At 53.8% G+C, this 27,644-nt stretch overlaps 2 protein-coding genes across 4 annotated transcripts in view; one reads left to right on the top strand and one right to left on the bottom strand.

Annotated features, from left to right (window-relative positions):
- GPR179 (G protein-coupled receptor 179) overlaps nt 1-5,937 on the bottom strand; it is a 39,024-nt gene extending 33,087 nt beyond the window's left edge. Inside the window, exon 1 of the mRNA XM_005301858.5 lies at nt 4,655-5,937. Coding sequence (XP_005301915.2) covers nt 4,655-5,523 — 869 coding nt within the window. The 5' untranslated portion in view covers nt 5,524-5,937. The remainder of the gene's footprint in view (nt 1-4,654) is intronic.
- An 8,318-nt stretch (nt 5,938-14,255) lies between these two features.
- SOCS7 (suppressor of cytokine signaling 7) overlaps nt 14,256-27,644 on the top strand; it is a 34,708-nt gene continuing 21,319 nt past the window's right edge. The window contains exons 1-4 of one of the 3 annotated variants that reach the window (XM_065577665.1): nt 14,256-15,145; nt 22,481-22,545; nt 26,101-26,205; nt 26,878-26,979. In XM_065577665.1, the coding sequence (XP_065433737.1) occupies nt 14,334-15,145; nt 22,481-22,545; nt 26,101-26,205; nt 26,878-26,979 (1,084 nt within the window). In that variant the 5' untranslated portion in view covers nt 14,256-14,333. The remainder of the gene's footprint in view (nt 15,146-22,480; nt 22,546-26,100; nt 26,206-26,877; nt 26,980-27,644) is intronic. The other 2 variants (XM_065577666.1, XM_065577667.1) reach the window with 2 other exon arrangements.

Below are 27,644 nucleotides of genomic sequence, written 5' to 3'. Positions count from 1 at the left end.
GCGCCTAGGTACCTTCGAGGATCTGGGTCTTAATCTCTCTGTGCCTCAGTCCCCCCACCTGCAAAGTGGCCAGGAGACGTCCCCACCTCCCCGGGATGCTGCGAGGCTGAAATCAATCAGTTCCCGTGAGAGGCTAGGGTGAGGGCAGATAAGCACCTAGGAAGAGCTGCAGGCTGAGAAGCAGAACTAAGAGGCTGGCTGGGAGGGCTTCCTTGCCCGGCCCGCCCTGGCCCTCTGAGAACGAGGCCCCCGGGAACCTCTCTGCAGAGAACTGACCCGAAGGGAGGTGGTTCTGCAGGAGGGGATGGTAGGGCCTTATCCCAGCACAAAGGGCTTCCCGTATGGCCGTTTCCGCCAAGAGGCCCCAGCGGTGTTCCCCGTTACAGGGCTCTCAAACAGTGACAGATCTTCAATAGACCTGGAAGTGATCAGAATTCAGGAGGGGTTTTTATATATATATGAAAGGAAGCACTCATTTAGCTAACACAATTAGGAGAACTAATTCCGGCCATTGTAGTGCCCAATAGACCAGCCATGAGCATGCAAATGAGGACCAGCGCCCATCAAATTATTATTTATATTACAACAGGCGAGATCAGGGCCCCATTGTGCTAGGTGCTGTACAGCCATGCAGCGAGAGACAGACCCTGCCCTGAAGAACGTACACGCTAAATAGACAAGGTAGGAGGGGAAACTGAGGCACAGAGCAGGGACGTGACTGGCTCGAGGTCACCCAGCAGGTCAGTGGCACAGAATGAAGGTCTCCTGATTCCCTAGTCTGCTGCTCCACCCATTAGACCATGCTGCCTGTTCCCAACAGGGATTCTGCCCCTTGAATCAAGGAGGAAAGTCAGTCCAACGTGGAGTTGGGAAATCAGGGAGAAAGAGAGTGGCGGGGAGAGAGGGACGAGTCAGGGAGTTATTAAGGGAATGTGTCCGCGGCACAGGCCACACCGAGCAGCGACTAGGGATTCGGCAGCGCACGAAGGACACGTGGGACATGTCGTGAAATACAGGGGAGGTGGGAAAATAAACCAAGGGGTGGGCTGGGCAGGAGGAGGTGTTGAATTGGGTCTGGTTTGTGCAGATAGCTGCCAAGGCAGGGTCTGAAATCCTCTAAGATTGAACCTCATTGACCGTAAAACTGAACCAACTGCCGTGTCGCTGCTGCTGGCTGAGTCCGACTGCCCCTGCCGCTGGAATAAAACCGAAGCTCGACGGGCCTGATCGCCGTCCAGAGAGCAACACGAACGTGCTGTGTATGAGCGCTAGATGGATGGATTACCTGGCTGATGCTGGAAAGGGGCTGACTGTGTATTTATTCAGCTGTTGTCCAGGTTCTGAGAAGTATTAAGCTCCACCAGGGAAGCCATTTTCCTTTTATTTTTTTTCAATGGGGCTAACTTCAACAATTCACGTTTCCCTAGGGAGAGGCGTCTGCTGGTAGAAACATTGGCTGTGCATTTCCAGCCATGGGGAGGGTTGTTTTTTGTTTTTTTTTACGGTGCTCAGAATACTTGTCTGGCGGTTGGGTGTGTGTTTGTGAGACTGTGTGTGTATCAGTGCGTGTGTGTCTAGTGTGTATCTGAGTGTGTGTGGTCCTGAGTCTGTAGGTGTGTGGGATTGGGTGTGACTCTGAGTCCATGGGGGTGTGACTGTGTGGGATTGTGTGCGTGTGACTGTGTATGTATACGAGTGTGTGTGCGTGTACCCTGCGATTTATACAAAAGGCACTGCCGGTTACACAACATGGTGGTACCTCTGTAGCAGGGCATGATTTTATAGCAGCTGAAACTGACACATACGGCCCTAGGTGACCAGAAACAAGCAGGAGGGCATGACGTATGCTCAGATCAGACTTATTCGCCTGCATAAACTCATGGCCAGGGGGTGCCAAGACACAGTGTAAAGGACCACCTGTTGTTTCTGTTTTCTGTAAGCAGGAAAACAGCTGTCAATAGAAGGGAGGGCTGTGGGGGGGGAACACATATTGATGCCTAGATACATGCAAAAGGAGAATGCTGAGACCCTGGGTGGCTCCAGACGGCACCAGCCTCAGAAAACAAATAGAAGGAGATACATGCCTCCATCAGCACCCAGTCCTAAGGCTGGGGTCATGGGACCTCTCTTTGGCTAGAGGGTAATATTGCTTCTCACTTCCGAGCCAATAAGGCAGGACCTGAGAGCAGAATCACCTGTAGGGGACACGCCCCAAGAAAAGATTAAACCAATCTTTTGATTGACTTGATCACAGTCTATAAGTACCTACCGGGGGGGGGGGGGGGGGAAACAAACATTTTATGACGGGCTCTTCAAGCTAGCAGAGGAAGGACTAACAGAATCCAATGGCTGGAAGTTGAAGCTAGACAAATTCAGGCTGGAAATTTAATGGTAAGAGACATTAACCATCAGATTTACCAATTTACCAAGGGTTGTGGTGGATTCGCCATCCATGACCATTTTTAAATCAAGACGGGTGTTTTTCTAAAAGATCCCCTCTAGGAATTACTTGGGGAAAGTTTTCTGGCCCTGTGTTATGCAGGAGGTCAGACTGGATGTCACAATGGGCCCTGCTGGCCTTAGGACATCTGACTCCAGTTCCCAGCTCTGGATGTAGCTCCAATCTTCTTCTCTCTCTAATGGGCTGAACTAGATTCCAGCCACCCCAAATAGGGGGGGTTCCAGCTCCAAATCCACAGTGACACAGAGTTTGGGGAGGTCCTCAGATTTGACCCACTGGAGCTGAGAATTTGGACGCAACTCTGGATTGGAACTTTTGGTTTGGGCTCCAGGTTGGGAATCGCTAGAAGGAAACGCGTAAATCCCATTTCTGGATGGATATCCTAGAGACTAGGCTCTGACTGGGACGTGTAGAAGGTTAACCTCTGAGCCCTGGTAAAGCACTGGCAATGTTCTGGTCTTATCACCCAGCGTTCTGGTCCTGCACCTTCTCTTGTGATCCTAGGTTTACCGTCCCTTCGCACCGGCATAGATCAACCCCCTTTAGCATCATCGTTCCAGAAACACCTCGGTATCAAACAGAGTCCAGAGCTGGCCCTATAAACCATAGCTGGGTAGGAGGAGAGCCACTATGGTCCAGTGGGGGAAACGCTAGACTGGGATCCGGGTAAATCCCAGTGTTGCCTCTGACCTACTGTTTGTCTTTGCATTTCTATAGTCCCCTCTCTGGCTTGTCTCGCCTGCCCTCCCTCCCGTTGGCCAAGCCACTGTTTGGCTCCTTGGTCCGGGTCACGGCATGGAAAGACAGGGGCTTGCTGGGGGGAATCCATTTTGGCTTGTAATAAGGCCGATCGTCCAGCCCACGCCAGCGAGGCAGCGTTCACCCTGTGCTGCTCCTCTCCCTGCTCTGACACGGTCCCCGATGGATCTGGAACGTTGGGATGCAAACAGGGAGGTCGGAGGCCCCCTCCCATTTCAGTCGGTCCCTGGCCACTCTGGGGGGCCGAAAATAGCTTCTCCCCTCCCCCTACATGATTCCCTGCAAAGGACGCCCGTGGGGAGCCTGGGAGGAAGGACGGGGATGCCAAGGGTCGCATGGGGACTTGGCACCGAGCGCCGGAGCTGCTCGCTGGAAGCTTGTAACCCCCAGACGTGGAGCAGAACCGAACGTGTAGGATGCCTGGAGTCTGGCAGGAGCATTGGGGTTCCCTGTGATCAGAGAGAGCCGCAGCAAGAAAGGAGGGCTGAGGCCAAGGGGGGGTGAAAGGGCTCCCCCCGCTCCCAATCCATCATGGCGTACCTCAAATCCCCCTTTGCAATAACCACCCGGAGCCAGGTTCGTTCAGGGCCCAGCCATGGATTGGCTGGCCAGGGCTGTGGCTTGGGGGTCTACTGGGGTCACCCCACCTGAATACACAGTGACAATGTCAGCTGGCGTCCAGCCTGTCTTCCAGCAGAGTCCAGGGCACTGGAAAACCCGGGGAAGGGGGGAGGAAAGATGTGGTGGAGACCCAGAAGTGTGTACATGGGGGCCCTGCAGGTCCGCACCCAGAGCGATGGACGAGAGGGGGTCCCCAGAACTCCGTCCCAGGCTGACGGGCACCTCTGCAGCTCTGTGCCAAAGTGTAGGTGGGGTGGAGAAATTCCCGCAACTCTTCGCCTCTGAGCGTGTCAGTGGCAGGGATTCCGTGTGAGGGATGGGGGAACCGTGCAGCGCTGCATCCCAGGGGTGTGTTAGGTGGGGGATCCCCCTGTTTTGCACCCCAGGGTGGGGTATGTTAAGTGGGGGATCCCCAGCTCTGCACACAGGGGTGGGGTATTTTAGGTCAGGGGCTCCCTAGCTCCGTACCCTGGGGTGGGGTATATTAGGTGGCGTATCCCCAGCTTGGTACCCTGGGCTGGGGTATGTTAGGTGGGGGGAATCCCCCATTTTGGCACCCCAGGAGGTACGTTAGGTGGGGGGGGGGTTTCCCCAGCTCTGCACTCTTTAGTGCGGGGGTGGAGGGAATCCCTCCAAGTCTGCAGCCTAGGGAAGTGAGACGAGAAGAGAATCTGCCCCACCCCCGGCGGCGGGCTGGAGGGGAGGGGGAATGCAGTGCTCTGAACTCTCCTTCCCAAGCACCCCCTACCCTCATCCTCATACACCTCCCCCCCACAGGCATCCTCCCCTCCCCCCGGCATTGCCCCCACTCACTTGAACTCGGGGGTCAGGTCCGGCTTCAGCCCGTAGAAGGAGGAGGACAGGGTCACCATCCAGCTGGGCAGGAACTGGCTGTCCTGGCACTCCAGGAAGGGCGGCGACCACTTGACGTGGCTGGCGTCCATCACGTAGCTGTCGCCCCGGTTCCACTTGGGGGTGTCCAGGCTCTGGAGGTCGTTGCAGAGGACCCGCTTGTGCAGGAAGAGGCCCCGCTGCTGGGCCTGCAGGCTGTTGAACCACTGGTTTTCCCAGCTCAGGTTCCGCAGGCTCTCGGAGGAGGCCGACAGGTCCTGCAGGAGGATCTCGTTGTTCTCCTTGGTGGCCTGGAGCATCAGCTGGGGTTTGGAAGACGCCGGGTGGGCGTCGAAGGTCAACACGGCCCGGTAGACCTGGGGATCCCCTTCGACGACGCTCCGGACCAGGGCGTGGTACCACTCCACGTCCTCCTTGACGCTCGACTCCCTGATGTCATTGGTCTGGAAGATCATGTTGAGGAAGTTGGTGGCGTGGGTCAGGGTCTCGGTGGCCCCCCGCAGGGCGGAGCGCAGGCCCGGCGGGGGACTGGAGGCCCTGCCCCCGTCCCGCACCTCGAAGCGGCGGCTGCAGTTGGCTTGGGAGAGCCTCAGCGCATCCCCCGAGTACAGGAAAGTCAAGGCTGCCGCAGCACCCTCCAGGTCCATCTTCTCCAGGTCGGGGGTGGGCACCCAAGTGGAAGCTGAGGAAGAGGACGACGACAGGGTCCATTCCTTCGCCTTGGGCGTCCTGGCCTTGGGGGGAGGCGACCTCTGGGGCTGGAAGATCCCCGCGCCCCACACAAGCTCCATCTGGAAGCCCCAGAGCAGAGGCCACAGCCAGACTCCCATGGCTGGGTGAAGGATCAAAAGAGCCAAGATCCCGCCGCCCTGCAGCCGGCAGGGCTCATCTCAGCAGCGGTGGCAGCAGAAGCCGGCGGGGGGAAGAAGCCTCCCCCCCGTGGACAAGCATCGGGAGAGCCGGGGACCCTTAGGTGGAGGAGGAGGCGGAACAAAGCGGTGACGGGCTCATTGCTAAGAGAAGCAGCGCCGGCGTGCATTTATGCCGGCCCAGGTGCCCTCTGCAGCTCCTGAAATAGGCAGGACTCTCTCTCAATCGCTCTTTTTTTTTTTTTTTTTTTTTGGTCCCCCTTCCCCCTCCCCTTTGCTGGCGACGGAACGGACGTCACCGGCTCCAAAATCTGTACATCTGTCGGCGCTGCCCTCTCCGCCACCCCTCCCCGGTCGCTCGTCCACGCCTGGACCTAATGCGAAGGCTTTTAAATCGCTGCAGATCCTCCCCCGCTCCCCCCGCCCCGCCGCACACGCCCAGAGCGGCTCGCTGCCCACTAATGCTCCCAATGGAGAAATCCACCCGGGGCCGGAGGCAGGGGATGATTGAAGGCGACTCTCCCTCCTGCTTTAGTTCCATTAGGGAGATCTGGGGCTGGCTGTGATGCAAGCCGATCCTCGATGGCTTCCATGGCAACGGAGCCTGAAAATGTTTCGCCCCCACCCCGCTTCCCCATTCAGCAGCTTCGCCAAGGCCAGACTGGGCATTGATAAGGTCACCGACTGCTGTTCGCATCACACCGCTACATGTCAGTAACCCTTTCGGCGCCGCCTTCCCCGGGTCGGGTGACCAGACAGCAAGTGTGAAAAATCGGGGCAGGGAGTGGGGGGGAATAGGAGCCTATATAAGAAAAAGACCCCAAAATCGGGACTGTCCCTATAAAATCGGGACATCTGGTCACCCTAGCCCTGGGCCAGGCCGGGCTGGGGGGGGGTTCAGCCAGTCTGTGCTGCTCACAAGCCCAATGTCACCATGCGGCGTGTGTGTGATGGGCAGCGTGTCGGAGGGATGGGGGGAGCAGACGAAAAGGGGGAGTGAGGCAGAGAGAATGAAAAAGGGAAGGAGACCCAGAAAGCGCGAGCGAGAGACGATCCGGGCAGGAGAGAGCCAGAGCCGCGGGGGGCGGGGGGGGGGGGCTGGGACTCAGGGTGTAGGGTTTGGTTCAACACCCCCACTGTACACATTGCTCCAAGGGCACTGGCCAGAGGGAGAGGTGGGGGGCTGGGAGCGGCCTCCCCTCCCCTCCTGCAGACGAGAGTTTCTGCCTCGACTGCCTGTTAACAAACACGCACGGCTGCTGGGAGTGGGGGCATGAGCTGGGAGGCCCCTACAAGCGGAGCCCCTTGCAGACAGTGGCTATTTATGAACCAGGAGGAGGCAGGTAACCCTCCCACATGGGGCCAAAGATCCCGGGACGGTGTAACCCTCCCACCTGGAGCCAGAGAGCCCAGGACGGTGTAACCCTCCCACCTGGGGCCAGAGAGTGGGATGGTGTAACCTTCCCTCCCGGGACCAGAGACCCGGGACAGTGTAGACCTCCCACCCAGGGCCAGAGATCCCGGGACGATGTATCCCTCCCACCCGGGGCCAGAGATCCCGGGACGGTGTAACCCTCCCACCCAAGTCCAGAGAGTGGGACAATGTAACCCTCCCACTCGGGGCCAGAGATCCTGGGATGGTGTAACCCTCCCACCCGGGGCCAAAGATCCCGGGACGATGTATCTCTCCCACCCGGGGCCAGAGACCCAGGACGATGTAACCCTCCCACCCAAGGCCAGAGACCCGGGACGGAGTAACCCTCCCACCCGGGGCCAGAGACCCAGGACGATGTAACCCTCCCACCCAAGGCCAGAGACCCGGGACGGTGTAACCCTCCCACCTGGGGTCCCGGGATCAGAGTCCCAGGGCGAAGGGGCCGGCCGTGACTCTGCAGCCACTTGATTTAGGCTAGAGGCAGGTGGCAAACCCCTGTTGGGGCCGCACCTCTGCGTGTGGACAGGGAGCCTGATTCTCTTCCCGCTCAGCCCGCTGCAGTGACTCCATCCAAGTCAATGGGGCGAATGGAGGAGGAGGGCGTCGGTGGGGCTGGAGCTGAGCCCAAAGCCCTGGGCAGCCGGGGTGGCTGTGCTGACGGTTCAGAGCGAGTGACGTGCTGGACCCCCCGGAGCAGGGGGAAAGCGGAGGCTGCTGCCTTTTGAGTTAGGCTTAAACGGGAATCTCTCTCGCCCAGGGATGGTTCCGCTCGGCCAGTGCCACAGCCCACAGTGCTGGTGGTTCCTGCTTCCTCCTCTCCATCTAACCCTGGGTCCTGATCTGCCGCCGAGCTAGCCCGTTCCCCGTTGTGAAGGTGGGGAAACTGAGGCACAGTGTGACTTGCCGCAGGTCCCACAGAGAGTCAGGAAGAGGACCCGGATCCCCTGAAGCATGGCCGCGAGCTGCAGCGGCTAGCCCGTGCGGCCGGCTCCCGCTGCCGCCTCCCCATCAGCACACCGAGGGTGGCGCTGTCATGTCACGTCCAGTCATTCAGCCGGGCCGGCCCGTTTATCAGCCAGGCCCTCGGCTCTGTGGAAAAGGACCTTTGCTGCAGTCTTGCGAGTGCTGACTGACGCTCCCGGCTTTAACACCTCGATGGTGGCCCCCTGCACTTGAACCTGTCCGGCCAATAGACTTCACCCGGGGCACTCCTGCATGCAGCTAATGGCATTTGGCTTCCCTGCAACGAGCAAGGAGGGAAACTGGACCCAAGGTGGCGGATCAGCAGCAGCGACAAAGCTGGAGAGAGTGTCTAGGGCTTTCCCCGTGGCGAGGGCCTGCAGGCTCGGCCCTGGGCCTGTCACGACGATGCTTTTGCCCAGTGGGCTCCGGAGTGCTCGCCAGGGCGTGATCCCCAAGCCACTGAGCAGCACCAGTCCCACTGGAGTCAGGCTGATGGGAAGGAGGACTGGGACTGGCACCGCCACCCACGGCCTGGTGTGGGGGGGACCGGCTTAGGTGGGAATGTGCGAACTATCCCTATAGAGCCTCCTTAGCGGAAGCCCAGCTGTGTCCGTAAGCAGCTCGCTTAGTGCCGGCTGCTGGGTCAGGCCCAGCGAGTGTTGAACTGAAGGGTGATGGGGCGTCTGGGGAGAAAGTCTTTCAGCTTGGCTGCTTGCCCGCCGGCCCTGCTCCCCGCACCTCCGATCTCATCAAAAGCCGTGGAAGAGCAAATGCACCAGGATGTCCCACGCAGCAGGTTCCCTGGGGAAGGATGCGCCTGAACCCCCACAAGCGCCAAAGGCTTTATGACCTGGCGGGAGACGGCTGAACGTCCCCCACAAGAGGGCTCCCCCGAACCACCCACCCACACTGCAGGGTTTCACCTTGCCCAGCCGCTTGGCTTTGTGTCACCAGAGGGCGCTGTGACATCACAGCAATCCCCTTTCCCATTAACTCTACAGGCCCATAGTTCATTCCTGCCCCAAGTGTCCAGTTCTCAGCCCTTCGCCTCACCTGCATGCGCTGTGGGGGCCCCCAGCAGGGACGGGCTGGCGTGCGCAGCCAGAAAGCCCACGCTGTGCCCTGGGGCAGGCATGCCCAGGTGAACATTAAAATAGCAAAGGGGTCGGTGCCATGGGGGAGTGACAGAAACCACGATGGAATCACTCGGCTTCTGATGAAGCAGGGGAGAGACCTTGGCCCTAGAAAATCTCTCTGGAGAACACCTCCCCGCGCCCGGATTCACAGGGCAATTACTAGCTATATTGCAGTACAGCCTAGAAGGCCCCACCTGAGATCAGGCCCCATGGTGCTGGGCCTGGCACAGACACATGGTAAGAGACAGGGCCCACCCGGAAGAGCTGGCGGTCTAAACAGACAAGGGGCAGGAGCAATGGAGTAGTATGGTCTCCGTTTTACAGGTGGGGAAACTGAGGCACAGAGCAACTAAGGGTGAGATTTTTCAAGCACCCACCGCCAGGGCCAGATGTTCGAGAACAGCTCATTTCTTAATAGTCTGAAAGATCTGGTCCCGCACAACTTGTCTATGGTCAAGTGGGGGAGCCAGGAAGCAAACCCAGATCCTAGCTACAACCCAGATCCTAGCTACAATGAGGCTTTCCCTTCTGCAGCAAAGCACTGGCCCCTGGGTGCTCTCGAAGCACTCTGCACACAGGAATGCAGCCGCCCAGCCCCCTCGAGGGGCAGGTCAGCCCCGTGTCTTACAGAGACACCCCAGGCACAGAGGGGTTACCTGACTTGCGAGATCACAGTGCAGGCTTGGTCCTGACGGTGCAGGGGCAGAGTGTGGCCCACAGGCCTGCAAGTTACAAAGTGATGGGGAGCCCAGGGACCCTGGGCGATGCTGCCTCGAAGCAGGAGAGAGGCCTAAGAGGGGAGCAAGTAGCTACACGCCTCCTCAGCACAAAGAAGATGCTGCGTCTCCCTTGTCTATGTCTGGTGCCTAGCTCCTGCTCACGTGGACTGAACAGCCTGTCCTGCTTGGCACCCTGAGAGGGCTGCTGGATCTAGGCGCGTATCTGTAATAATGCCACGTGCACGGTCGGGAGCCCTTTTCCATGGAGTCAGGGTCCCAGGTGGGAAACAGACACGCCTCAGGCTGCTAACTGAATCTGCACTTCTCCCGGCGTGATGTGGCATGGTGCCCCTTTGCACGCTCATAGGGAAGCAGGGAGCGGGAAGCACGGCCTAGTGGTTAAAGCCTGGGTGTGTACGTCCAGCGAGCTGGGCTGCGTGACCTTGGGCAAGTCTTCACCCTCCCACCCTGGGCTTCAGTTTCCCCGTCTGTGAAATGGGGATCATGTTCCTGACCGACATGGCCTGCCCCGGGAGATTAAAGTTTGCAATCAGAGCAGAGCATTTGTCCGGAGGGAGCTGATCCAACCCTGAAAAATCCAGTGTCATGTATCATAGGGAGGCCTTGGAAAATGTCTCCCTAGTTGCTTTTGCTGCTGTTTCATGCCCTCCTTCACTGGTATCCTCAGAGAATTGCTCTTAATCCTTCTCCCGGAAACGCGACTGGGCTGAAACGGCCACTTTCGAGTGCCAACCCTAAGCCAGCCGGGCGGTCAGTGGCGCTGCTGGATCTAACTTCTACCATCATTTAAAGGGATCTGGGATGCTGAGAGCAGCTGCGCGTCTCCTCCCCCCCGCGCTCAGCTTAACTCTCTCTGAATGCAGCTCTTGCCTTCTGGTCACTTCACTCAAATCACATGTAATGATGTGAAAGTGAATTGCTTTCTCCATTCCATTACCCCAGCTCCAAGGCTGGGCTGGGCTTTGGTTTTCCACTCAGCCCCTTTTCTGTAAAGTTCCATATTGTTACCTCCAACTACCTGCTTTGCAGCAGCGGCGTCACCTTAGCGCAGCTTTTGCAGCGAACTGTGGCGGGCTGCAATTCACCGGGACCTGCCCTTTTACTCTTCGCTGGATGTCACGTGCAACCTGCTTCCTCCGGAGCACACACAAGTGGTTTCGCATTGTGGAGGAGGCAGCTAGTGCTGCTCGGGTCAATAGGGTTTGAACCTCCTACCTCCAGCACTAAAAGCATGCTTCTGTTGGCTGAGCTAAAGGAATATCTCAGGTTATTACAGTCTCATAACTGCCTTACCCCTAGCAGGAGACCACTTCCAATTTGTATTGTGGTAGCACCTAGCGGCAAGGCCTTGCACTGTGCCATGCTTACCGCCTTAGACAAGCGGTCCCCAAACTTTCCCCCTTGCACCTCCCTTACCTGGTCTGCACTCCCCCTCTCCCAAGAGCCGTGGTCAGGAACCAGGGCCAGGAGAAAGGCTGGAGCCCCAGTTGGGAGCTGGGGCCATGAGCGGAGCCCCGGCCGGGAACTGGGAGTGGGGCCGCGGGTGGGGCTGGGAGCTGTGACTGGGGCCAGGAGCCAGGGACAGTGGCTGGGAGTGGGCCCGCGGTTGGGATCAGGAACTGGAGGCCGCGTCCGGGAGCGGGGCCGCAGTCGGGGCTGGGGCCAGGAGTGGGGCTGTGGTCAGGGCCGGGGTCAGGAGTGAGCTGGGGGCAGAGCGGTGCTGGGTGGTGCTCCCTCCCTGCCCACCGTGGGGGCTTGCCCAGGCCCTGCCGCGCCCCCCCAAACATTCCTCCACGCCGCCTGGGGGGCACCCCCCACAGTTTGGGAACCACTGCCTTAGACCCATTCATCAAGCCCCGCAAAGAGGAGCCTGATCTCTAGCGCCTCCTTCTGGCTCAGTGCAAGTCAGTGAGGGAGCCTTGTCCTGCACTCTCTGCAGAGGGGCAGCAGTGGGAAGGAGAACATTGGAGATGGGGCCAGGCTGCAGATTTGGGCTCTGAATTTAGCTGTCCTCGCAGGTCGGGTTGGGGTGTGAGGTTCTGGTTCTAGAGGAAATGGTTGGTTTCTAGCAGACCCCTGCTCGCACCACCCCAAAATACTGTGCCATGGTGCAGCAAAAGGGGGTGAATTCTTGCGAATCAAACCCTGATGGGGTACTCCGGTGGCTTGGCCCTGCCAGCACCAGGGCTAACGTTAGCCCGTGGTCGGTTTCCTCCTTTACGTAGCTCAGTTTGGATGTCCAGACGTTGTGTTTTGCAGGCGCTCAGGGCCCCTCCCACACACAGGGGCCAAGAAACAAGGCTCATCCCTTGCTTAAAAAACCTAAACCAACTTTTTTTTGTGCTCAGTAAAGCCAGCTTTTAACTCCCTCCCCTGCGCAGGGGGCAGGCAGCGTGAGGCGGTGGGAGGGAGTAGGCTGAGGTGTTGGGGATGGGGGTGGGGTGGCAGAGCGGAGGAAATGAAAATGGGTGGAAGAAACAGTGTGGACCCAAGGTAAAAACCGTGAAAGGAGAAAAGAGCCCAGCAGACTCGGAAATGCCCCTGGGAAGCCTGGTGGGCTCCAGAACGTGGCAGCAGCTTCTTGGTAGCACCCAGAGGCCCAAGCTAAGATCAAGGCTAATGGTGCTGTACAAACACATTGCGAAGGCCGACCCTGTCCCACAGCCTAATCGGAGGAGGCACAGAGAAGCGAAGCCCTTGAGCCAAGCTCACACACATTGACCAATGGCAGAGCTGAGACTAGACCCCAAGGTCCCCGAGTTTAAGAGCAGTGTCCTACCCACTAGGTCACACTGCCTGTCTAGCACTTGCTCCATTGAGATGTGAAGGGGCTGAACCTCTGCTGGACTTGTAAGTGCTTGACGAACGCTCCTCTTTTCAGCCGCAGCATTTGGGGCGCCGAGTCAGGAACTAGCCCTGGTGAGGAGCAGATGGGATCGAGGAGCAATGTTACTGGTCCCGAATAAGGACCTTAAAGATTGCTTTGGGAGGGATGGGGGCAGCATGGGGGCCTAGGGTTATAGAGCCGAGAGGGAGGTGGGGGTCTGGAGGCAGCTGTGACGGGATATGGAGAGAATGGTGAGCTGGTCCAAGTGAAGATAACAAGGGCCATAGTGGGTCAGACCAATGGTCCAGCCAGCCCACTATCCTGTCTCTGACAAGTGGCCAGTGCCAAATGCTTCAAAGGGAATGAACAACACAGGGCAATTTTGTGATCCATCCCCTGTCGTCCAGCCCCAGCGTCTGGCAGTTGGAGGTTTAGGGACACCCAGAGCATGGGGTTGTGTCCCGACCATCTTAGCTAATAGCCATTGATGGGCCTGTCCCCCATGAATTTACCTAATTCTTTTTTGAATCCAGTTATATTTTTGGTGTGAGCAGGGATGAGAGAGAGGAATGGACAGTGGGGGAGATTTAAGCCCTGATCCTGCAAATGGCTCATCTGTGACTGAGGATGCATTGAGCTGCCCGTGCAGAATGAGTTACAATCCTGGGGGCCTAAGACCACAGCCGGGTGGAGAAGGTGGTTGATGGAAAAGGAAACATAACGGGGCAATCAGAGGAGACCAGTCAGTGCAGGGTGACCAGATGTCCCAATTTTATAGGGACAGTCCTGATATTTGAGGCTTATATAGGCGCCTATTACCCCCTACCCCTTGCCCCGATTTTTCACACTTGCTGTCTGGTGACCCTAGGTCAGTGTCACATCAGGCCATAATCGGCATCTAGTTAACATGGCTTGAGTTGAAGGCAACAAGGCTGCGCGCGTGTGTGTGTGTGTAGTGTGTGTGTGTGTGCGCGCGTGCTCATGTACCACAATGATGGGCTGGCTAGGGGAAATCAGAGGGCAGGCTAAGCCCCACCCCACAGACAGCGCCGAGCACAACAAACATCAGGCCCACCACCAGGAGGAAAGGTAGGGGGCGCATAGGGCTGACGGTGGGGCAGAGACTCAGGAGGGGCGGGGCTTATGAGAGAAGGGGTGGGGCCTATCGGAGACACCACCAGGCTGGCATAGGGGTGTGGCCTAGGGAAGGGGGCGAGGCCTATCGGGGTCGGGGCGGACGTCGGGCGAAGTGACGTAGATAAGGGGTGGGGCCTAGGGAAGGCGGGGCTCACGTCGCTCGAGGGACGCAGGGGAGGGGCGGGGCCGAAGGCGGGGGGCGGGGCCTGCAGTGAGGGCCGGCGGCAGCGAGCGGAACGAGGGGGCGTGGCTGGCGGCGGAAGTGAGGGGGCGTGGCCGGCGGCAGCGAACGGGGCGAAGGGGCGTGGCCGGCGGCAGCGGAAGTGAGGGGGCGTGGCCGGCGGCAGCGAACGGCGCCAGGGGGCGTGGCCGGCGGCAGCGGAAGTGAGGGGGCGTGGCCGGCGGTAGTCCCCCCGCTGAGGGAGAGGGAGGGAAGGAAGCGGCGGCGGCGGCGGCGGGTCCCGGGGCGGGCGGGGGAAGGCCCGGGCGGGCGGGCGGGCGAGCGAGGCGCCGCCCCGAGCCGGGCCGGAGGGATGCAGCGAGCCGAGCTCCGGGAGGGGGAGGCGGCCGCCTCGTACCGGGTGCTCAGCCGCCTGCTGGGCTATGGGGCCGGGCCGCAGCCGGGCGGCGGCTCCAAGGGCCCCGCGGAGGAGGGCGGCGCGGCCGGGGGGTCCCCGCCGCCGCCGCTGAGGGGCTCCCGCCCGCCGCCGCAGCTCATGGTGTTCCGCAACGTGGGGCGGCCGGGGGACGGGGACGGCGGCGGCCCGGGCGGGGACGGGCCCGGGCCCGGCCCCTCGGAGCTGCTCTGCCCGCGGCACCGCTGCGCCCTGCAGCCCAAGGGGGACCCGCGCTGGGGGGGGCTCCCGCCGGCCGGGCTGGAGCTGCAGCTGGCGGCGCTGGAGGTGGGCGGGAAGGGCCCCGGCGGCTGCCCCTGCCTCAGCCTGCTGCCCGCGCCGGGGGGCCCGGCCGCCGAGGAGACCAGCGACGCGCTGCTGGTGCTGGAGGCGCTGGAGCCCGACGAGGCCGAGAGCGGCTCCGAGGAGGAGCTGGGCAGCCCGGGCCGGGCCGGGGCCGGCGTGGGAGGGAGGCCGGGGAGCCGGGCCCAGCCGCCGCCGCCGCCTCCTCCTGCCGCCCCCGCCGCGCCGCCCGGGACAGGCGGCCCCGGCGCGAGGAAGGGCTCGCTCAAAATCCGCCTCAGCCGCTTCTTCCGCACCAAGAGCTGCAGCGGCTCCCCGGCCGGGGGGGAGCCCGCCGCCGGCAGGAGGCGCTCGGGGGAGCTGCCCGCCTCGGCCGGGAGCCTGTCCGACGTGTCCAGCCCCAGGGGCCGGGAGCAGGACTCGGGCAGGTAAGGGGGGGGGGCGCGAGAGGGGGCCCAGCAATGGGGGGAGGGCTCGGGATTGGGGGCTCTATGGTGCTGGGGGAGGGCGCGAGAGGGGGCCCAGCAATGGGGGGAGGGCTCGGGATTGGGGGCTCTATGGTGCTGGGGGGGGCGCGAGAGGGGGCCCAGCAATGGGGGGAGGGCTCGGGATTGGGGGCTCTATGGTGCTGGGGGAGGGCGCGAGAGGGGGCCCGGCAATGGGGGGAGGGCTCGGGATTGGGGGCTCTATGGTGCTGGGGGGGTCAAGGCACTGGTGGGCTCTGCAGGCTTGGGGCTGTCAAGAGTATGGAGGTGGTGGCACATGCGAGTAGCAATAACCTGTGCTCGGCCTAAGGGTGTGGGGAATGAGGCCAGCCTGCACACTGACCTATGCTCTCTGTGCAAGGGTCCAGGGAAGCCATACTGGGGAGGTGTGTGCGTGCCAGGGTGTACAGTTTTAATGCAAGGGAGGGAGAGGGATCTAGAGGCTGCATGCCATAGTATGCCCTCTTAGTGTAAGGGTGGGAGGGGGGTATGTAAGATGGCACACGCATGCCATGGTGTGGGGTAGAAGGATGCTTTAGTGTCCATTCACCAGGAGGGGCATGGGGTACGCTGTAGGATACATTCCTGTCATTGACAGAAGGAGGTTGGCATGCATATGGAATAGCATGCCCGTTCAGCTCCATGGGCAGGCATGCACCATGATGTGTGTTCTCAGCACAAAGGCCTAAGGAGGTGGTGGGTTATGAATATCCAATATCGTGCTGGTTGCTGTTCAGTCCTTGCTCTGAGGGGCTCATCATTCCTACCAACAGAGTTCAGGCATATGAAATACACTCCTAACAATGCTTTGGGAGCATCCCTGGGAAGGAATAGTTGTTGATAAATACCCACGAGCATGAGCCATGGGGTTTTGGGTTCTTGTGTTGTTGTAGCTCTCTGAGCTGTGGCGCAAACGTAGTATCTGGTGTATGCATCCTCAGGGCAGAGCTTCTTAGTTGAAGAAGGCTTTAGTTCATCAGGCCATTGATTACTCCTAGAGCTTTCTAACTGCAGTTCTTTGGTTAGTCACTGCAGTCATGGCATGCCTAAAAAAACACTTGACATTGGCTAGGCTTGGAGTGTGCTGAGACAGCAGCCTGTTGTGCTGGTCTTTGCTGTCTCTTGTCTTGCACTTGGATTGACAAGGTGAGGGGAGGTGATTGCTTTTATTGGACCAACTTCCATTGGTTAGAGACACAAGCTTTGAAGCCACACTGAGCTCTTCTTCAGGTCTGGGAAAGATAGTCCAAGCATCACAGCTAAATATGAGGTGGAACAGGGTGTTTAGCATAAGCTGTTAGCGCGCATTCTAAGCAACCATTCAAGGTAGAGTGGCCCGTTAACACCAACTAAACAACCCCCCTCTTTTTGTCCAAAAATTAGGAAGCACTAGTATCACAGTCTAAATTTTACGGTAGACGTGGTGATACTAACAGTGCTGTTGTCTCCATCAGCAGGTGACTTCCGGGTTTTGAACCAGTGTTTGAGCTATTCTGTTTTGTTTATTCCTGGGACGCTAAAGTCAGCACCTATCTCATGAGCCATTGAGGAAAAGAATTGTGGAGCTGAACAGTGTTGTCCAAAGAATGAGCCTTATGTTCTCCTGGGCCACTTCCAATATGACTTCAGCAATAATATTCAGCGCTGTAGTAGGAATAGTCACATGTGAGCTCTGCATGCCCAGTGAGCTTGTATTCCTGTGACAGCCATAAGTTAATAGGGACAAAAGGAAACTGCTTCAGCAGGAGGAGTGAGGTATTTGGGACCAAAAGGGGCTCATGTGGTGGCCTGTTCTCTGCTCTCCATGTTACCATGTGGGCTTTGGAGTTCCAAGCTTCCATTGCGCTGCAGAGGCTACATGCTTGTTTCTGCGGCCGGGGATGCTGTAGGGGTGACATCACTTGGCTTTTGTTGGTGGGGAGGCAGGGAGTACCTTGCTGAGATCTCAAGGAAGTTTCTGGTCAGCCCAGGAGCAGCATTTAATGGACTCAGGAAACAGTCTAGTCCTCGACCAGGAGAATTGATTGGCCTAATGCAAGTCCTTTGTGAAGAGAGAGCATATAGAAGGACATAGTTTAAGAATTTATGATGGGTGAGCAAGAAAATCCCCCAACATCTTTGCTACTCACTCCTAACAGCCTTTGGAGAGTTGTGGCCCAGCGCACCAGTTTGTGGTAACTATACAGCCAATATGCCCAAAACCTTGCTCACCTTACTGGTGTAGGCTGGGAGACTGAAATTACTGGCTTCTTCTAAAAGGGGATGTCCTGAGTTAGCATCTGAGACCATATAGCCTAAACTTCTTGGCTAAATTGCAGTGTCAGCTTGTTACCACTTAACGCTGGTCAATGTGTTTGAGCCTTAAGTACTGTTAATGCACTCCTGAGATGAGCCTTGGTGGGTCTCTACATGTGGGATGTTGAAGCTGTTTTATACTGTGGTTTCCAAGCTCCATTTACCATAAATGGACCTTAGATGGCAGAGAGATTCCATTTGCTTGTAATGACACTATTTTGCTAATGTACTTGTGGTTTATTCACTCACGCCTTGTTCTTGCTATTGACCAGAACTGGAAGTCTTTAGGATTTCTGAGAACTGAAATAAAGTGGCGTGAAATTAGTTGTTACGTTTTACCAGATTTTGATCAGAAAGAGCATACTGCCACATGGATTCTTCCTTTTGTAGGAGAATTTAATGGTCACCGCTGTTGCCATTTCCAACTCTTACACATGGAAGCATGGGATTTTGTTGCACACATTAGGTAGTATTTTAACAAAGATTAGCTAAATGTGCTGAATCGAACTTTACGAGTCCTCTCAAAAAGGTCTAGATTTGAACTGTGCCTTCTGTTCCCATGGGCACTTTTTCATGGAGTTCTCCTTGGGAGGGATAGGAAAGGAGGCACATCACTGTTGTATTTTGTTCTAGTTCCCCTACTTGCCAGGAGGCTACATAGTAGTGAAGCATCCATTGCTAGCTACTAGAGAGTTCAGCTTTATGCCATCTTGTGCCAGTGAAGAAGAGTAGGTTAAGGTGGTGGGTTGCTGCCCAAGCCTGCAGCCTTATGTGCACAATCTGCTTCCATGCAGATGTGGGAAGGAAGAAAGGCTGCTTTCAAGGAACCATGTACTGCATTGCCCACATTTGCTGGACCCCCTGTGCTTTAGCAGTGGGGCAGCACCAAGGTTCTTACAGTTGCTTCTGCCCCCTATTTTATTCGTTTAACTTCCCGTCTGGGATCATATGGTGTCTTTTCTCCTTCTCCCGAGTTGCCTCAAAGTATGGAAGATTTTTTTTTAGGTTTCCTAACTTGCGTGCTGGGTACCCTTTCTCAAGATACCAAATCACCTGCACTGCTTAGCTGAGTTGCTGTCCCAAGGATGCCCATATCTGTAGGTTCCTCATGGCAAGGGGTGTTTTGTGCAGACTGCTGGTTCTTTGCCCTTGTCCTCACTAGAAGAAAAAGGGAGTCTTTAACACCCGTGAAAAGTCTAGTGTAAACAAGGCAGTTTATAGTTCTAACACGTTAGCTGCTTGAGGTAAATCCTATGCTCTCCCTTTGGGTTTACCTCCATCAGCTAATGCACGTTAAAACTGCAGCATGCCTTGTCTGCACCTGTCAGTATATCTGACTCTCTGCCCCTTCCTCCTTCCCAAATAATTCCTGTTCTAAGATACTGATGCTGAGACGTTTTGTCTCTATACTGCAGAAGGGTGTTTACCCAGTGCGACTTTTTCTTAAATGTTACTGCTAAGCAGAATCCCCAGTATTTGAAGTTGCGGTCTAGGCAATCCATAGCATTCAGATGCCCCGAGGGACCATGTTGCAACTCTGCTTGGTAAATGTAGCAAAAGTTAAAAGGAAAACTGACCCCATTAGCTAAGATCAATAGTCTGTTCTGATGAACTGGGGTAGACTTTGACTGCTACTGAATATAGGGATACCCGTGGCAACGTTCCTGCCTTTGGGCCTGAGCATTGATATTTAAATGCTGCATCACGGAAATGGCTCTCCGAAGCCATTGTGCACCACTGCTCCATTCGTATTGAACACGTGGGTGTGGAGTTAGGCATGGATACTGCATCTGCACACGCAGAGTCCCAATGACTTCCACAAGAGGCTGCCTGCATGAATCCAGTTGCAGGCTTGTAGCCCAAGGCTTATAGCAGCTCTGGCCAGCAGCATCTGCCCACCTAACGGTCAAGGATCTGATCTTTTTTTCAGTCCCTTCTAACATTCCTTTATGCATTCATATGCAGAAGGTGCCACATGACCCCAGTGGAAATGATCGGCCAGGACTTTGATCTAAGCCAGTTTAACTTATTACCATCTCTGCCTGTCTGGAACCAATTACAGAAACTGGAAATGGAAAAGATTTATGTCCCCTTGCCCTGACTTACTACAGAACAATGAGTTCTCATGGCTATTGTCTCGGCTTTATTGATTTGATGGACAACTGAACCTAAAACACTTTCCTCTCCTCTGATTTCTAATGATTTCAAGATACCCCATCTTCGCCATGTCATCTGTGATGTTTGATATGGCTCATCTGATGCTCAGACTTGCCGTTCATGCCATGTGAGCCGCTTGGAAATTCCATCACTAGCATTCTTTAGCAACTGCCATGTTCACCATAATGCCCACTTATGGCTCCCTCAGGACACTTAAGAGATCTTCTGCAGTATTAAGTTAAACTGATGCAGTGGTATTCTGTTGACGGTCACACTTGATTACTATTAACATTTTCCACCATAATTTGGAGACCATTGCTGTATGTGAGGAGAAGAGGGAAAGGAAATGTTAGAAGAGATCATATGAGTTTAATAGTGAAATGTAGCAGAGTCCAGTCCCTGTGAATCATTTCTGGATCTGACCCCACTGCAGATCTAGAAGTGAGAAATAACACATGGTGCTTTTTTTTTTTTACATGATTATAGAATGGTAGCGTAAAAATGTAGCCGTTTTGGTAATGGCACAGAGAGGTCCAAAATGTTTCTGCTCTGTGCTATTCATTCCTCTAAGGATAAAATAGGGCTTTAATAATAGATGGTTAGAGGTTTAATTCCAAACTATTTTGGTTTTAAGTGATTCCGTAAAAGTGATCAGTATCTAAATGGTAGGAGTATTTCTCACTACTGTCCTTATTTGCAAAAATAGAACTAAAAACTTCCTTCACACCTGTGCTACCCCATCAGAGTCAATGAGGTTACTCAGGTATAAAGGAGAGCAGAATTTTGTATCCCCTGCAGAAAAGGCAGGATTATACTTGCATATTCTGCACTCTTAACCGATTTTAATGCCCGATGATACAAAACTGGAGCTTAGATTTCAGTGTTCCAATAACTTGGTTAAATTGGAACATGCGTCTGACGAAGTGGGTATTCACCCACGAAAGTTTATGCTCCAATACTTCCCTTAGTCTATAAGGTGCCACAGGACTCTGTCGTTTTTTGGTTAAATGATATCATGTGGAGCGTAACACTTCCCAGAAGATGGGAGACAGCTAACTTTCTCTGAAACTGACTAGCATCTTAAGAGGCTGGTGATAGGACAGCCAAGGGACACAGGCAAAACCTTCTAGTGGATTTAAGGGAAGCATTCAGATTATGGAGAGCGCTTCCTCCTTGCAAATCTAAAAATGGAGGTGGAGAAGAGAGTTCATGAGGAACCAAGCCAGCCTTGTAAAATCCCACTTGCCCAGGGTGAGAGATTCTCTTGGATGGGCAAGTAAAATATGGGCATTTCCATCATGGTAAGGATGGGAAAGAAGAGCTTATGCCTAGGTTGGTAAATCTTTATGTCAATGTTGCAAGGCTGAATGTAGAAAAACATGTTTGTTTGGATGGCACTGCTCTTAAATTGTGAAGCATGGCACTAAGTAATTGACTCATCTGGCCTGGGGGGAGATTTCCGGAGCAGTGCATTTGACATCTTTCATGTGGCCAGCAGTTGGGTAGAGTCTTGTTAAGACAATGCTGTCTGCGATACTGGGTGCTACCACTGTGGACACTCTTATTAGAATTCTGTAGCACACTTTTAAGATCATGTCTTGCACAAAGGCCAAGATTCAGGCTTGATTTGCCTGGAAACACTCAAGTAGCAGCCATGTACTTCTTACCCCCAACACAGGAACTTTGCCTTGCAGCCTCTAGCATGAAACTAAACTTCTGCACAGCAAGCTTTAAACAGGCTAGTTTCTTTATTTGTTGTGGGACAAAAAACTGCTTCCTGTGAGGTTATAGGCCAGCCGGCCTGCCTGTCGGAGGCTTTTTTTAAACAACAGTTCATGGTCAGCATTGGCTGTGCTCAGATACCATTGTGGTTGGGCTCTCTATAAATAGTCCTTTCAAGTATAAAGCAAGGGATCAAGTTAGAGAATTCTGACCACTTTTTTAACGCTCTGTCGTTACTGTTGCAAGATCACCTCTTGCACGAAGAGCTAGATTTTAGACAAGAGCCTTGGAAGGGAGACGGCTGAGTTTCAGTTCCCACCTCCGCAATGAACTTGGATCTTGAGCAAGTCACAGCTACTCTGCCTTGGTTTCTTTTATGTTAATTGGTGATCATACCCAACCGGGCAAAGCCCTTCAGGGTGCTTCAGTCAAGGATACTGTACAGGCTAATTTTCACTGGGTAGTGGTAGTAGGTGGCTAAATTTGTAGGCCTCATACTAAGTAAATTTTGGAAAGGAAATGTTACGGGCGTCCTCAGAGGTACGTTTTAGCTACATTTCCGTGTAGCTGAATGGGCTTAGAGAGCAGCTTTTCCACAGTTCACCTGATCTCTCAAGGAGGCTGTGTACCTCATGTGACGCTTGCACATGGCGTGAGTGTCAGTGCAGAGTTAACTGCTCTGGTGTGCCACGTGTAACCTGTAACTCTGTCTTGGTGATATCTGTCCTTCACTAAGGCATCTTGATGTAATGGCCAACCTAGGGAAAGAATTAGCTCGGTTTTAAATAGGCCGCACGACTCCAGTTGGAGTATATTTGCTCTAACTGACTTTCCTCCTGAAATTAACTCGTTACTTAGCCGTTTAGAGACGTGGTATAAAGACTAAGACTTAGCTTTGTGTATTGGTGGTTGTACTTACATTTTCTAAAGCAGGTTTGGCTTGATATTGGCGTACGTTTTCTCATAAGTCTTAAACTGCATTGCAAGGGTAGTGACTGGGCTCTACCAGCTCTTCAGAAGATCAAGCTGAATGGTTTTTCCAGAGCTGAGGAAGAATTGCTACTTTCCTGTATTCATTCATTAGCTTTTTCTCTTTCTCAATAGGAAACCCCGATTGACAAGAACTCAAAGTGCCTTTTCTCCGGTTGCTTTCAGCCCCCTCTTCACAGGTAAGGATAGAAAGATGAAGTGAAACACTTTATTTTACACTTTTAGGTGTGTTACTCCTTTAGATTTAATTACAGATAATTAAAAGACTTCCTTTCTGTTCATCTACTAAGAGCTATGCAATCCATCAGGAATTACAACCCCCTAAAACTAGAACCCAGCATAAGGCTTGTCTGCACTGGGAAGTTAATGTGGATAAAGGTAGGGTGTGAATTTAAAGCACAATAGCTGTTCCTTATTAAATGCCTGTGGGGGACACCGTTGACAGGAACAGTTAATCAGAAGCAAGTCTGTGTAGACCAGCCCTGAGGAACACAGCTCCTCATTCTGCTTCATGTTTTATTTTCCCCTGTTGAAAGGGCAATGGGAGTCTGAACTATGATCCTAGCATGCAAAGGGCTGTCTTTATTAGACATGCTGGCACTTGTAGCCACAGCAGTGTGACCTACCATGTTTAAAAGCAAGAATCTTCACCCTGGTGCAAGCAACACTTCTGTACTGGGTTTTGTACTGGTGCAGAAGTCTGTAATGGAGAGCACCAGTCACATACCAGGACCCTGTCCTAGGCACTATGCAATCACAACAGTGTGTGTTCCTGCACCAACATGAGTTGAAACCCCCACAGAAGTAATTTTAATATTATAATAATATAATAATATTAGCACTCACTTGGTTTTTTTCTGTAACATGCCTAGCTTCCCGTAGATGTGCAAAATGTGCATTCATTCTGCAAACCAGAGATTGACAAAGCCGAAACTCCTAACACCATCTCCCCAGCTGTTGCCAGTGTCCTGGGATCTTTGTGTGTGTGTGTGTGTGTGTGTGTGTGTGTGTACATACGTGGGAATACAAACCTTGTATAACCTTTCTCTATAAAGAAATTAAAACTTTAATGAACTTCATCATGATGGGTTTTAAAGTAACTTTTCTCCAGAAAAACTTCAGAGAAGAAACTGGAAATGACTAAATCGATCACAAGTTTGAAATCACTTTTTAATTTTGCCGGTGAATGAATCTTGTGACTGGTTTTGTTACTCAGGTTTTTCCGATTGGCAAACATCTTCTAAATAGCTAAACTTTCGGTAATCTGGAAACCGTGTCGTCTCAAGACCTTTTCACTTGCATAAGACCATGCCAACTTCCTCAAACGGTCTTGTGTCTGGATTATTGATATCTTTGTCTGCTCACAGACGTCAGGTTCTCTTATGCAAAAAAAGGGTAGTTTTTTATTTGCTGATTTTAAATGGGACTTTTCCAAAACTTGACACTCACTAAGGATGACCTAATTAGAACCTGCTTGGACCAAGTTGCATGGATCAAAGAGGGGCCTCGTACCTGATTTGTCCAAAGGTCTTGGAAATCAAAGGTAAGGCCAAGAAGCCTGCCTCGCCTTCTAGGTCAATAAGCTACCTATGGGGAGACGTATGGTCAAGAATCTCAAGACTCTTTACCTTGGGGTGAGGAAGTCAGGATCTCAACTACCAGGCCACTCCTTCCTTTTCCAGTTTCTCCCTGCACCTGGAGGTTCATTAGCGGGAAATGTTGGATCCTTAATTAGCTAGCTTCTAGTCCACAAGACTGAGAGCTGATGTGTTTGCAGCCCCCGTTACCTTAAGTATTTTTATTCTGTCTTTTGTTTTTACTTGGCTTTATTTTTAGGGGGTGGCAGTAGGCACGCAGGTGTGAGCACCCACACGTGGGGAAGGCACCTGAAAGAGAGAAGCTACCCAAGTAAACCGCCTTCAATCTTGTTTCCTGAAATTATTCAGTGTGTTCTGTTTAAAAATCCAGAGACTTGAGATTGCCATCTGTAATTTCTAGTAAACAAGAGTTGTCAAACTTCTGCTTCTCCAGAGTTCTGTTCAGTGGGCTATCCTTTTTGTTCAGTGTTTCCATAGTGCTTGGCTGAGGCCCCTTCATGCTACGACAATGCAAATGATTACATCTTGAGAGTGGATTTGTCAGTTGGATTGCTTTAGGGTTAGTTTAGTTTAATAGTAGTAGTTTAGCTTTGGTGATGTTTCCTCGGTTTTATTGATGTGTTTTAACACACGTTCACTGCAATGGGGTCCAGAACCTTTGAGCACCTGGGTCAATACCAGCTAGGTAACAGCTCTCCCAGTTATTTGATTCAAGCAGGACGCTGATCTTAAGGGCTACTCTGCAGCATAAGCAGGCGTTTAACTCACTTGATCCTGTAGGCTGTTGGCAGGCAAACTCCCCTTGAAGTCAACAGGAATGTTGTCTGTAAGACTTCTGGCAGGGATGGGCAACTTTAAGGTGGTAGAGGGCCACAAAATCCTCTAAAACCCTTTGGCAGGCTGGGGTGTATGATGTGGGGGTTGGGTCCTGCACCTAGGAGGTGGGAGCCCCTGGGGGGGGGGGGTGTTAGAGAGTGAGCCAGCCCCACACCCACCCTGAAGTGGTGACTCCTGAACCATGGGGCTGGGCCTGGTACCCCACTCTGGCCCATTAGCTCTCACCACAGGATCACCTGACCCACATGCCTACATGTAAGGGAGGCCCTCCCCGCATAATACCTTATCCTGTCCCCTTCTTGGCCATTGTACCTGCCCCAAGCTGGGCTGTGATGGGCCAAATAAAATGATCTGGCAGGCTGTTGGCAGCCTCTGGGCTGCTAGATGCCCACCCCTGGCTTATCACATCTGGCCACAGGTACCAGTGCATGAAATTGGCTTTTTAAGCCACGTCATGAGCATTAAAGCCATAGAGAACTTCAGGGGAATTTTTGTAATGCTGTGGTGGTCAGCATCTGAATCTAGAAATCAGAAGAGCCCAGCGAAGCATATTGAAGGTTAATATCATGAGAAAGAGAATGTGGTCAAAGAACTGCCATTGAAGTATTGCTGACTATCTTCCACTTGGGTCGGTTGGTGGGAAAATCTCTTTAATAGCTAAAAACATGAATGGGTTTTTAAGTCCAAAATTTGACCGTTCCATCAGATGTGCCTTTGGCTATTGGAGTCTTTCCTTTTGTGTCTAGCAAATACCTAGGAGCGTGCATGAAATGCACACGTTAGGAAGCCTTGGCAAGCACTGGTATGTTTAATGTAGCAAATAGAGTTAAAAAACAAAACACACCCCCTCCAGCTCCTTGCTTGGAATGCCCTTCTGCGGTATACCTCAGTCGCCGAAATTCAGTGCCTGCTGCGTCAGCCTGGAAATCTTGCCTGGTAATAGCCTTCAAGATGACTGAGTCTGTTGTGCTATTGAAAGACTTTCTACTGTGTATGCTGAACTTAGGTTGGGTTCGGAAGCATGCATCAGTATTTGCCATTTGTTTGCACTTGACTGTTGCTTAGAGCCTGACCTTTGGGCTGCTGGGGCAGAGTTGATCAATGTCTTATAATCAGTGCAATGGGGAAATTCAACTTGAAAGCATTTAATAGGAGACTGAAGCAGAGGCCTCTGACCTGTGTGGAAACTGACCTCCAAAAACTTTCTAAAGCCACCTCCTTGCTGCTTGACTGTCTCTTCCCTTTGCATGCGCTGGAGAATGTGCAAACTCTTACCAGTCTCTCTCCATGAATCTTCAGGTGAAACTGTGTCACTAGTGGATGTGGACATCTCCCAGCGAGGACTGACCTCGCCTCACCCTCCGACTCCTCCACCTCCGCCACGGAGAAGCCTCAGCCTGCTAGGTACTCTACATACATCCCCCTAGAATTTCCTTCTTGGTCATGTCTGTGGCTGTAAGCGGTAGGGATTGAATTATTTTTCCATTTTGGAGTACAGTGCAGGCTCTTACAGGCTCCCTTCCGATAAACTGATCTCGCCTTCCCAAGCAAAGGATTTCTTCCAATTCCATATCCAGGGCTGCTGCTGAATCAGTTGGCAGGGAGGGTTATTCTAGAACACTGTGAGGTGGTCCCTTTCTCCCGGGTTCAGCATGCGAACTCGACAGCACTCCCTGGCTTCTGAGATTGAAACGCAAACTTGCATGTCTCATACGTGGCTGCATATTGGGCTGCCGTTAGACGTTCAGAAACCTGTTGATGTTCTTAATCTTGTATTGCCCGACACATTCTCCCTAAATACCCAGTTTAGAAACTAACTTCTGCAGGAGAGGTGGTGTAGGTATCCAGGTGACACTGAGTGACGCAAGTTCTGAGGTTACATCAATATCTGCTTTTCAGAGAAGCTAGTGCAAGGCTGAGCTGTTGGCTAATGTGCCATCCCTTCCCCTCCTGCTCAGCGCTGCAGGCGGAGCTGAACGCTGGGCTTGCTCTTGCGCCATTGGCAGGTGCTTGGCGATCTAGCAGCTCGCTTACTTTCCTATATTCTGAACCTCTCTTGCTTTTGTTCTCTTCTAGATGATATCAGTGGGACGCTGCCTACATCTGTTCTAGTGGGTCCGATGGGGTCTTCCCTGCAGTCTTTCCCTCTGCCTCCGCCTCCTCCACCCCATGCCCCAGGTCAGCTTAGTTTTAGCGGCAAGGCTGTGTTATGCAGAGATCTGGACTAATCTTTTTTGGCAAATGTCTGACCTTACTGAAGTCTGTATTGCCTGTAAGAACGATAGCAAGGGTTGGGTGCTGCCCCCTTGGCCGGTTCAGGTAATGCAAGATTGAGCTGGTGGTCTACCCATGTTACAAACTGGGACATGGTTGAGTCAAGCCTCTAGGTTCCTTTTTAAACTATTTGTACATGTAATGTGGCTGTCTGCATTGCTCGTAATAGCTGAGTTACCCTCTTCCATTTGGCAGCTTTCAAATCTCCACTTCCTCCCTGAGGCTCAGCAGAACTAGAATGTACCTGAATCACAGCCTCTAATCCTAAACTGGCTGCAGGATGCACTGCGTGGCCTAACAGGTGTGATCACTGGGGCCTCTTGTCTGCTAGTGTTAGCGTAGTTCTGGGAATAGGGCTCAACACTGGCTCCCTAGGCACCGGAGTAAAATCACATACAGGGCTCTGCAGCGACATAGCTCTATCACTTAACCTTCCGGTTTCTATCTTCCGCGTCAAATTTTTTAAGCTGTCAGATTTTGGGCCTAAATGACTTTGACAACATCCCTCTCCAATCCATTTTAAAAGCAGGTGAAAAGGCCTTGGCATTTCCATGGACAGGCCTCTGAGG

The sequence above is a fragment of the Chrysemys picta genome, chromosome 24, assembly GCF_011386835.1.
Source record: "Chrysemys picta bellii isolate R12L10 chromosome 24, ASM1138683v2, whole genome shotgun sequence".
Lineage (NCBI taxonomy): Eukaryota > Metazoa > Chordata > Testudines > Emydidae > Chrysemys > Chrysemys picta.
The sequence above is the reverse complement of the archived record's forward strand: the minus strand, read 5'-3'. Positions and strand labels throughout refer to the sequence as shown.